Source organism: Callospermophilus lateralis, chromosome 16, assembly GCF_048772815.1.
Source record: "Callospermophilus lateralis isolate mCalLat2 chromosome 16, mCalLat2.hap1, whole genome shotgun sequence".
Taxonomy (NCBI): domain Eukaryota; kingdom Metazoa; phylum Chordata; class Mammalia; order Rodentia; family Sciuridae; genus Callospermophilus; species Callospermophilus lateralis.
In genome coordinates, this window is record NC_135320.1 from 66,180,171 (window position 1) to 66,193,159 (window position 12,989).

The 12,989-nt window shown below is 35.3% G+C and overlaps 1 protein-coding gene across 3 annotated transcripts in view; it reads right to left on the reverse strand.

Moving 5' to 3' along the window:
- The window catches only part of Csmd3 (CUB and Sushi multiple domains 3), a 1,108,856-nt gene that overhangs the window by 130,194 nt on the left and 965,673 nt on the right, over positions 1–12,989 (reverse strand). For all 3 annotated transcript variants that reach the window (XM_076835404.2, XM_076835403.2, XM_076835402.2), the window contains one exon: positions 236–360. In XM_076835404.2, the coding sequence (XP_076691519.2) occupies positions 236–360 (125 nt within the window). The remainder of the gene's footprint in view (positions 1–235; positions 361–12,989) is intronic.

Consider the following 12,989-nt stretch of genomic DNA (forward strand, 5'->3'; position numbering starts at 1 on the left):
TTACCTCAAGGTTTCATGTCGTGTGTGGTAATATCATTTATAGCTTGTCCCACCTTGAATTGGCTTTCTGTTTCTTACAGGTGAAAAGTATTAATAACAAATATCTTCCTATTAAATTCAGACATGTCAGTCAAAACCACTTACTGAACTTTTAGAAATAATATCCATTCTATCATCTCTGAACATATGAATTGCAATATGCAACAAAAGGGAAAAAACAATTAAATATCCTTACTTGAATGCCAGCTCCCTCTGGTACTGTGATCTTCCATACACAATTTAGATTGTTGTCATAAGGCTCAGGATATCCAGGAGACAAAATAGTCCCTTTACGTTTAGTTAAAATTCCCCCACAGGGCACTAAAAGTAAAGCAGTGTAAGACAGGGAGTTAATATTAATGGAAAGAACTAAAATGAGAACAAAGGTCATAGATAACATCTCAAATGGATAATAGACTTATGAACAAAAATCAAATTGTACTTTTTAAAAAAAAACTCCTAAGAACAATAAAAATTAAGCCTTTCTGTACTTAAAAAAAACTTAAAATCTAGAATTAATTAAAATTAATTAATTAATTAAAATTATGCCACAATTAATAATAGAATACCATTTTATTATATTTACTAAAAACTTCATTGACTACATTTTCCACAAAATAATTTGTCTCTAAATTAAGGGTTTTTTGTAGTATTATTTGAAGTTTTTTGGCACTTACTCCTACATGCATCCTCTTAGGAGCAACACTATTCTCTGAAGAGTAATGACAATGATGGTAATAATTATGGTGTGATCACTGCATTTATATAAAGCCTATCATATGCTAGGCATTCTTCTAAACACTTTACATATTTTATTCATTTAAATCTCCCAGTATCCAATGAGATTTGAATAAGCTTTCATTCTAAAACAGGAAAAATAGTCATTAAGAGATTAAATGTCCTCTTCTTCAGGATACAAAATAGAGACAACCATCACTAATTTGCTCCTCCATGGGATGAAAATAAAGCAACAGGTGTGTAACTGCTTATAAAGCTGAGAGGCTGTGGGTGAGCACTGGAAACTGACCTCATAAAAATGAAACCTGGTAGATTCCAGAGACTAAGGAGAAAAACAAAGCAAGAAAAGAGAAATACCCTAGTTGGAACCTGGCACTTTGGTGAGGGGAATGGGATGGTAAAGGTGAAAGAGAAATAGTCACAGTGCAACTCAGAAGGCTGCACTTGCAGGAAAAATAACAACAACAAAAACCACAATATTTCTAATCAATAGCTGACCTGGAGTCTAAATAACATGCTAGCTTTAGAGAAAGCATCAGACTATCATATCCAGAAGTCATCTCAGAAGAGACCTGTGGTTAGGGACTAAATCACTACAAGGATCAGGAAACCAGGGAAATCACATCTCAAGGATGCCAGTGACACCCCACTGCACCAAGTGGATATGTAGCAGCCAGAAGAGCCAGGTATGCCTTGGGCAAGTGTCTCTAAGACAAGCTCATTGAATATATGCTACAGGAAGCACTGGTTACCACCAGGAGGGGAGTGGAAGGGTCCTAGTTCAGTAATCCTGCTCTCTATGATATAAAGGGACATTAGTCAGTTACTGTTTTGCTAGGTGCCAGGTCTGATGACACCTGGATCAAAGCCAGTAAATTGCTCAGTTCCCCAAAACCCTCTCAAACACAGAATTCAGTGATTCAATTGCTCTTTTCAGGGGCATTGTAAGGATCTGCTATGGCTAGAATACTTGCAACAGCCCTGTGTGTGCAGCCTAAAAGCCTCTGGAGAGAATATATGTTGGCATGGTCAACATTCCCTTAAGCTGTTCAGCAATAAAGGTGAGGTACAGCTTGCTTTCACCCAACTCCTCTGGTAAGACAGACAGAAACTACAATGAAAAGCAGTTACAATGCACTGCCCTTACCCCCACCCCCACCCCCACACACCTGACAGATTCCAACCTTAGAAAATCATACCTTCTAGTCCACCCACCAAAAAAAAAAAAGTATTCCCAACACTTTAGCTAGAAGAAATTTTTACCTGTTTTTGTTCCTTTGTTAATTATTTTATTACTATTTCTTTTTGGATCTCATTACTTTCCTTGCTTTTATTATATTTTACTTTTATTCCTTTTTTGGAGGGGAGAGGTACTGGGTGAGGAATTGAACTCCAGGACACTTAACCACTAAGCTACATTCCCAGTTCCACTTTTTTATTTTTTATTTTGAGACAGGGTCTCACTAAATTGCTTAGGACCTCTCTGCATTGCTGAGGCTGGCTTTGAACTTGCCATTTCCTGCCTGAGCCTCTTGAGCCACTGAGATTACAGGAATGCAACACCACACCTGGCTACTTTTATTTTTAGTTGGGTTATTCTCTCTTTTCTTTTCTTTTTTTTTATTTTTACATTCCCTTTTTATTTTTATTTCTATTATTTTTCCTCTTTTGTCTCATTTTTAATATTTTAGTTATCTATATTATTATTATTATTATTATTATTATCCTTTGTCTCTCTCTGGTGCTAAAGATAGAACTCAGGATATTGTGCACATTGTGTAGATGCTATGCCTCTGAGTTATACTCTCAGCCCAGCTGAGAGGAATTAGGAGCAGCTCTAGCTACAACTCATTCACTATAAAACCCTGGCATAAACTTCTACTTAAAGCAAAGGGTGGAATCTAAGCTACCAGCTGTTTTAGGGTACTCACAATAATTGGAACAGTAAATATTGAACTGTTTTAAAGTAACAGAGTCAATTTCAATAGTGCCCATGGAAACCCTAACCTCTAAAACAGACTTCAACTCTCATTTTAAGAGTAACCACATAGGGTGCACCCTACATATCTGGGCTCTATGCCACACCTGAGTTACCAGAGGAACACAAATCTTGTGAGGCCTAAAGAGTAACTGGTTCCTCAGACCCAATATAGCATATGTGTCAAAACCCACTAATTATAGCCAGAAAAGACAAAGGGAAATTACACCATGAAATCCAATTGTAAACAAACACAATACTATACAACAAACTGCTACTCCAAGCTATCAATTATTAAGAGAATACCATTTAATAAGAAGCTTCTCAAACAAAAGTGGAAAAGATAATCACCCCCATAGATGTATAAATGTCAACAGAACACAAGAAATGTGAAAAAGCAAATTCACTATCTTTTTTTTTTTTAATATTTATTTATTTATTTATTTTAGTTCTCGGCGGACACATCATCTTTATTTGTATGTGGTGCTGAGGATGGAACCCGGGCCGCACGCATGCCAGGCAAGCACGCTACCGCTTGAGCTACATCCTCAGCCCCAAATTCACTATCTTATAGCAACAGATTTCCAGAATAATAGAATACATAAAATGCTATATGTATAAAAACAATGATTATTTTTTGGAGAACAATGAATTCCAAAAGAAAAATGAAAAACAACTAATCAATTAATGAAGGGAATTAATGAGATATTCAACAAGAGTATGAAAAATAACCAATAGAAGTCTTCAAAATGAAAAACTTAATAAGTCAGAAAACTCTAATGAAAGTCTCACAAATGAACTACATTAGAAGAAAAAAAATATCAGGACATGAGATAAGTCAGATGATTTATAACATTCAACAGTAACAAAGAAAAACAAGAAAGAATAAACAGAAAATACATCTTGGGCATCATTCAAAGGTCAAGCATATGAATGTTAAGAATATATACAGAAGAAGAGTTACAGTCTCTTGGCAAAGAAAACCCATTTAGTGGAAAAGAGCAGAAAAATTTTCAAATCTTGGGAAAGATGCAAACATCTATAGTAGAAGTACCCATCAACTGATAACTGAAATGTATATATACATACATATATTTCATTCATAAAGAAGAACCTTTCTACAAACTATTATAGATCAATTAATTAAAGTACGTTATAGAAAAAAGAATATTCAAAGTAACAAGAGAGAAGTGCCCAGTCACATTTAAAGGCAAATCCACCAGAGTAACAGTAGATTTATCAATAGAAACACTAAAGATCAGAAGGGCATGGTATGAAGTATTCCAAGTTCTGAAAGAAAACAACTGCCAACCTAGATTACTATACCCAACAAAGTTATCCTTCCAAATTGATGTTGAAATAAAGACCTGCCATGATAAACATAAACTACAAAAATTATGATAACTCAACCAGCATTACAAATGATCCTTAAGGGAATCCTTTACCTGGAAGAGAAAGAACAGTAAACACAAACATGAAAGTTCAGGAAAGAATAAATATCACTAAAAGAATAGATAAGAATATGAGAATTAGGAAAGAATACAAAACATTATTAATACAAATACCAATCAAATTTCTAAGAAGAATAGGAGAGGAAAAGTAAAATGCAACTCAAAACCAGAAGGAAAACAACTAAATGACAGGAACAAGTACATATCTTTCAATAATTAGCCTGAATGTAAATAGTTTTAATTCTCCAATTAAAAGACACACATTAGCTGATTGGATTTTAAAACATGACCTAACAATTTGCTGCATGCAAACTCACCATGCTAACAAAGATATACACAGACTGAAATGAAATCATGTAAATTTATATTCTAAGCAAATGTAATCCCAAAACAAGCAAGATAAACTATATTTAGATTTTATGAGACTTTAAGCCAAATTGATTAGAAAAGACAAAAAGGTCACTACATATTAATCAAAGGAATATTTAATCAAAAAAAGTTATAATGATTTTAAATATATAAACACTACTGGACATAAAGGAAGAGATAGGTTCTTCAATACTCCACACTCTTACCAAGGATCATCCAGTCAAATAATTAACAAAATAACATAAATAGTGTAGTTTAACTCTGGATAGTCAGTGAATTATTGGGTAAATTAGGAGGAAGTTAGAAAATACAGTCAAATTAAAATTGAGACATAACATACCAGAAACTATGGGATAAAATGAAACCAGTACTAAGAGGAAATTTTATAGCTATATGGACCTACACTTTTAAAAAGAGAGAGGGAAAGAGGGACCTCTCAATTAAATAACCTAATGATGCATTTCAAGGTGTTAGAAAAAAGAAAAAAAGATAAGCCTAAAATCAGTTGTTGGAAAAAAAAAAAAACAATAAAGATCAGGGATGAAATAAATAACAGAGACTAAAAGAATAATACAAAGGATCATTGAAATAAAAAGTTGCCTCTTTGAAAAGATAAACAAAATTGACCATCCCTTAGCCAAACTAATGAGAGAGAGAGAGAGAGAGAGAGAGAGAAGAAGAAGAAGAAAAGAGAAGAGAAATAAGAACCAAATATATGAAATTAGACATGAAAAAAAGGATTTATAAGAGATATTACTGAAATCCATGGATCATTCAGGAATATTTTGAAAAAAAATTGTTAGTAAATTGAAAAATCCAGAAAAAATGTGCAAATTTCTGTACATTATATGCCTACCAAGATTGAACCACAAGAAAATATAAAACATCTAAATAGATCAGTAATAAGCAGTGAAATTAATAGAGTGATAAAATGTTTCCCAATAAGGAAAAGTTCGGGACCAGATGGATTCAGTGCTGAATTTTACCACTGTTTTAAAGAAGAACTATCACCAATATTCCTCAAATTATTCCATAAAAACAGAAGTGAGGGTTGGGGTGTGGCTCAGTGGTAAAGTGCTCGCCTAGTATGCATGAAGCACTGGGTTCCATCCTTAGCACCATATAAAAATAAAATAAAGATATTGTGTCCACCTAAAACTAAAAAAAAAGTATTGAAAAAAAAAAAAAAACAGAAGTGACAGAAGGCTTGAAAACTCATTCTACAAAGCCAATATTACCATGGTACCAAAACCTGATATGGACAGAGCAAAAAAGAAAACTATAGATGAGTATTGTTCATGAACGCAGATGCAAAAATTCTCTATAAAGGGCTTGGGAATCAATTCAACAGCATATTAGAATCATATATCATGAGTAAGTTTATTGCAAGGATACAAGGATGATCCAACATACTCAAATCAATAATAGTTATTCAGCATATAAACAGAATCAAGGATAAAAATCATATGATCACTTTAATAGGTATAAAAAAGCCTTTAATAAAATTCAACATTCATTCATGATAAAATCCCTGAATAAGCTGGAGATATAGCTTCCTTTAGAGTGCTGGCTTAATGTTCATGAGGCCTTGCATTCAATCTACAGTATGGGGAAACAATACCTGAAAAATTAGGTATAGAAGGAAAAGAGATTGTATCTCAACAAATGGTGCTGAGAAAACTGAATATCCATGTGTAGAAGATTGAAACTACAACACCATTTTTCACCCTGTGAAAAATCAACTCCATGTATCAAGGATTTTAAGGTAAGACCTAAAACTTTGAAACTACTAGAGGAAAACACTTAAAGAAAATGGCACAGGTAATGATTTCCTGAATGAACTCCAGTAGCTCAGGAAATAAGAGAAAGACAAATAGGATGGCATAAAATTAAAAAGCTTTCTATGAAGCTAAGAAAAGAATTGACAGAGTGTAGAGAACACATGCAGAATGGGAGAGACTCTTTGCCAGCTATATGTTTGAGAGTATTAATTTTCAGAATTTATAAAGAACTAAAAAATTTTAACAAAGAAATGAGTAATTCAGTCAGAAATGAGTAAATGATCTGAACAGAAACTTCTTAAGTACAAATGACCAACAAATTTATAAGAAAAAAAACCAGTCTGCATTTTTAGGTATCAGGGAAATGAAAATCAATATTATGTTGAGATTTCATCTCACTCCAATCAAGATGGTTATTAATAAAAAATGTTTGCAAATATGTGGAGAAAAAGGAACCCTAGTACACTATTGGTAAAAATATAAATCAACACAGCCACTATGAAAAATGGTGTGAAAGTTCCTCAAAAAATTAAAAATGGAACTCCCATATAATCAACCATGCCATTCTTGGGTATTTATATGAACAAAATGAAATCAGCAAACAGACTAGAGATCTGCAGCCATATTTATTGCGGAAGTACTCACAAGAGCTGGATATAGAATCAATCCAAGTTCCCATCAATAGATAACTGAAATGTACATATACATACATATATTTCATTCATAAAGAAGAATGAAATTATATCATTTGCAGAAAAATTGAAAGAACCAGAGGACATCATGCTAAGGAAAAGAGCCAACACAGAAAGAATGACAAGTATTACATGTACACAAGTATCATGTTTTCTCTCATATGTGGGACCTTAAGAAAAAAAGAAAAAAGAAAGAAAAGACCTTAAACTAGAAGAGGGACTAATGGGGAAGGAGAAGGCAGGGGAAGGCACCACAGGACCATAGGAAGTAGGAGAGAGAAAAAGAAAGAGTAGGTTGGAAAGTGCACATTATCACAGCGTCATGTATATATTGAATGTCAAAGTGAAACCCACACATTTGTACAATTAATATGCTATGTGTTTATAATTATAATTTTAAAAAAATAGAAAGAAAGGTGCTTAAGGGGAAAAAGAAGAGGTTCAATGTCTTGTTCAAGATCACACAGAAAAGAACTGATATGGGATTTGAATACTGGTAATTTAGACCCAGTCTCTGTTCCTCAGTGGGAGGTGCCATCTGGGTGTTGCTAGGAAAACTACTACAGTAATTAAGTATGTAACCTACTCTGAAGTCAATAAAGGCTTCTGTCATTTTTTAGAAGACACTAATCTGAAAAAAAGATTTTCATATCACTAGTATTATCAGCATATCTTTCTCTCACCTACCTCTTACCTACATATCTATGGACAGTCAGTGTTGATGTTACGTCTTTAAACTTTTGCTGACTCCCCTATGAGGTGCTTATAGCTTGTTTCTGGATATAATCAAACTTACAACTCTTAAGTACTGTGTGAATTTGAAAATATTCCTCAAACTCTCTGAAATGCTGTATCATTTCCTTATGTATGAAACGGTAGTGCTATTGCTTCCAAAACATTCTTGTGAAAATATAGAGCACAATGTACATAAAGAAGCTGGCATACTACTTAAAACATTGAAGAGTCAATATATTATATTTCCTTTGGCTACAACTATTATTATTTTAGGTACCAATGGCACTGTGTTCCTTTGCATTTTTCCTAGTCTGCCTATAATGATAGATACAATGACATATTTTTGTAATATTTTTCCAAAAGTGAGTTACAGTTTTGTGCCACTTTCATAACCAAATGCAAAAGTCCAAGGCTATTATTCAAAAAAGGTACTGGAAATGTTTTTAATAGTGTAGCAATGATTTTAGAGAAGGTAATTTTGTTATAGTGGTTTAGATCTGGAATTTCCCTCAAAAACTCATGTGTTGAAGACTGGTATTCAATGCAGCATTATCTTGGAGCTTTTTGGAAATTATGGATCATAAGGGCTCTAACCTCATCAATGAAATAATCCATTTGATGGACTAATAAATTGAATATGTAACTGAAAGCTTGATCCCAATGCAAATTAATGCCAATTTAATAATGAGGACACAGTTTTTGAGAAAAAGGAAAAAGAAGGTTTATTGTTTTGCTAGCAAAGGAGAATCATTGTCCCAAAGGCTGTGATTCTCCTATCAGGGGGATAGTGGGTTTTTAAGGAACTCTTCAAAGGTTACATTCCAGGTGTTCTCTGGTAGGGGGTCCTAGGGGGTCCCTGGGCACCCTGATGGTGTGTTAGTATTCACTTGTTAATTTGGGAGGTGTTCACTTCCCAAATCCTCAGCAGGAATCTCCCTCCTGTAGTGGGTATGTTCAAGGACAATTAACTAGGGGAAGAAAAGATAACCTTGTGTCCTTAATCTTGTTAGGGAGGGAGAGAGGAAAATAAAAGGAAGAAAACTTCATTAAAAAAAATAATAAGCCTTAGAGCAATGAGGGATATATTCAGAAGGTGAAGGGACCACTGTTACAAATAGACTTCTGGGAGAAGGTGAAATTTGTAGGGAGGTGGGGCATTGTTAGAAAGAAAAAAAAAAAAAAAAAAAATAGGTCACTGCATCGTGCCTTGAGGGACTGTATCAAGACCCCAGCCCCTTCCCTGGTCTCTCTCTGCTTGTTGGCTTGCAAGAGCTAAACAACTTTTCTCCCCCACTCCTATGCTAAGATGTTCTGACTCACCTTGGGCCCAAAGCAATACAGACAGTTAACCTTGAACTGAAACCTCTAAAACTGAGCCAAAATAAATCTTTCCTCCTCTAGATTTTTTTCCAGGTATTTTGGTCACAGTACAAAAAGCTAACATAGTTATGTTTTCTTATAAATCAATGTTATTGGGTTATATACAAATTCAGCATGATTAGACCAGAAAAGATTTAACTCCTCTAAAAATAAAAAAACATTTGCTTTGTATGGTTTGGAATACAATGCCAGGGATGGGGGAAGAATCATAAAATAAAGATACAGATGGTGGAATGAGATGGACATTATTACCCTAGGTACATGTATGACTGCATATACTGTGTGACACTACATCGAGTACAACCATAGAAATGTAAAGTTGTGCTTTAATTGTGCACAATGAATCAAAATGCATTCTGCTATATATATACCTAATTAAAATAAACAAATTAATTAAAATAAAAAATAAAATATTCACTCCAAAAATATAAGAAAAAAAAGATGAAGCACTGTTTCTGAGATGACTAAAAATACCTTATAGATGTTTTTTTTTTTTTTCCTTTCTGTCTCTACCACCAACCACTTCCCTACCTCATTTTCATATTTTTCTAGTTACTAACATTAACCATATCAATTGTCTTCCTTTGACTGGTATATTATACATATAATGTATTCTCAAAATTACTGTCAAAATAGTCTTTGAAAAATTATAACATGTTAATTCTCTGCTGAAAATCCATCAAAAATCTTCCTATTGCCTTAACTAAATACAGTTAATTGTCTTATCCTCTAACTTCACCTCCAGATTCATATGGAAATGAATACTTCATCATCCCAACACTCCCATCCTGGGGCAGCCCTCTACACTAACATGGTTCTTCTACTGATATTGAAGCCAGAATTAGACAGGCATTCAGTATAGATAGGTAAATCGAGTCAGGTCAGATCTAGTCAGGCCAATTTTGAATTTGAGTCCTGAGAAGTAGGAGACTGTCCCCTGAGGGATAAGAATGTTAATTCCTTCAGAGCCCTTCCTCCACCCTTATCAAGAACCTGCCCTGCTAAGGTAACCTGTCCCAGGAATTGCCCTTCCCTACAGGGAGCTATAAAGTTGTTAATTAATGTGTCCAGGGCTGTTCTATCCTGCCCTTCCCCCTTCAGCCCATCCATTTCCCAACTTTTGGCTGTCCCATCAAGCATTCCTGGGCCTAGTCACAAAAGCCAGAAGGAGAAAGATGAGGGGAAGAGGGCAGGAGAACAAAGGAAGCCTAGGACACATAAAAAGGGCAAAATACCTCGTTTCTGCGTATACCAGGATACCAGATATGGCGCTGTTCTCCCTCCTGGGAGAAGTCTATGTTACCCATTTTAAAATAAACCCTGCTTTATATGCCTGCCTGGGTGTGCTTCTCTAATGTTCAAACTTCAATATTTGAGGGAGCAGATATCACTTACTTTGTCCTTTTCTCACCTAGCTAACACCTGCACATTTAGGGACATTCAGTGTTGATATGACCTCTTAATGCTTTGTTGACTCCCCTGTAAAGTACCCCATAGTATCACCAAATGATTTCCTATACAACTTCTTCACACTATGCTCCCATAGTCCTTTTTAACTGATTGAAATCAGAATATGAGGCAATCAGCTTTTTGCCTAGAACCCTCTTTACTATGGTATCCAGATTCTAACTCTTTCACTCTTTGCATTATAGATTTTCCCTCCATGCTGCTACCATGAAAACCTATTTCCTCATTCTCTTCTATATCTATTCCAACAGACTTTGTCCTCACTACTCTATTGAAATTACTTATGTCAAAGTCACCAGAATAGTCCTGTTGTGACATGATCACTGCTTAATTTATAATTATCTTCCACTGTTGATGATAATATCCATCTTGAGCTTTTTCTTTGCTTGATCATTAGAATACCATACTTTTGTGGTTTTCATCTGTATCACTTGACACATTCTGAAAAAACAGCCTCTATCTCAGAGCAAAGCCTGTCCAAGGAAGGGGGTATGACCCTTGTCCTTGGAAAGACCCACAGAGCACTCCTAGGCACATACCCACCCTGCTGAGTTGTTTAACTACAAATAACAGGAGAGATATGCTGCTCCAGGTATCCCTGACTGAGGCTAGGTGAGGACCCATCGTGGCTTAAATCAATCAGTTCAAATGAATCCCCCTCTTGTACTAACCAATCACCATTACCCAACTTGTTCCCGCCAGTGTATGTGCTAATCATGTTTTAGAGTTGTTTTATGATTTTCCCGCAATGTGTGATGATTTGCTAAGAGATGCTATGATGTATGTGAAGTCCCTGTCTTCCCCAAATTGAGTATAAAACTGCTGCAAACCCTGGGCTCCGGGCCTCTCATTGTCACCAGTTGCTGTGTGCGCATAGGACCAATCTAGCTCTTTGCTGCTTACATGGATCTTGGTCTCTGGTGGTCTTTTGGGGGTCCTGAATTCGAGCATAACAGTTCAATGTTTGGTTATTCTTGGAAGGCAGCTATGCTCACCACTATACCACCAACGCGGTTATTCTTATTGTTTTATTATTTTGTTTGTCTTTTTGTAGCTCATCATCTTCCTTTTAATTCTGTAAAAACTGAATCACTTTGTGATTTAGTCACAGATTATTTTAGCTTTCTAATCACCATGTCTCAGTGATCTCATTTATTTCCATATCTTCTATAAACTAAAACTAACTATTTATCTTCAGTCATGACTTCTGCTCTGAGATGTATAAATCTAATAAATATCTCAAAGTTCATATGTCCAAAACAATGTTTGAAATTCTTCCCCACCACACAGTCCTCCATCTATGTAAATGTACCACCATTCACTCTGCTTTTAGGCCACAAAACTAAGATTCATCTTGGTTTCTTTTTACTTTGGGTTCATACTCCTGTCTACATTCAATTTATCAGTAAACCCTGTCAGTTATTCCTTAAATATATATCCCAAATCTCACCAGTTCTTATCATCTTGACCATGATTTTCCTATTTAAATCACCATTACCTTTTCCCTACACTACTACAGTAGGCTCCTAATTGGTCTTCCTGAATCTATTTCATCCCTTCTTATACTGAAACTAAGATCATATCACCGTCCCATTGAATGAATTCCTACACTACTAAATTCAAACTCATTATGGCTCTGGAAAGTAAGTTCTGTCCTGCTCTGAATTACTCCATAATGAATACATCAGCTTTCAGGCCATGCCTGACCCTGAGTTATACCATTTTGTAAAGCAATTGTTTTCCATAAGTACTGGATTTTGAATATAAGTACTGAATTAGAATAATTCTACACCTTGTTTGTACAAGTAAACAACCACTATCTGCCTAACACAACCATAAGGCATAAAGTGGTGAATTAATTGTGCTAAAAAGTTAATTGTGCTAATAAAAATGACCACCTGGAAACTTACTGACCTCAGAGGTTCCTGGACACCTGATTGTATCAAACTCATGAGAAAACCAGGCCCTTGAGCTTATCAAACACAACAGACCACTGAATGAAGCAACCCCCTCACCTGAGATACGTAAAAAGGGGAGCACCCCAAGACTGGTTGCAGTGGCACACACTAACTCATTATCAGACCACCCCATGAATACATCACAAGACAATGAACTCTGAACCTCTGACATTCTGCCTCAATGTTAGCTCAGCTCAATCTCCCTGTTTGATATGGCCAACCTTTAAACTCCTTGCCTTCTGGACCCAGGTCTAGCATAAGTTCTGCTCTCTGACAACTCTGTGCCCTTCACAAAATTTTTGGGCTAGTTCATTATCTTATCCTGCATTTGTAACTGCCCTCTTGTCTTTGGTGTCATTTCAGCCTTCTAGATCCCTGTGGCCACCTCAAACCTTTTAGTC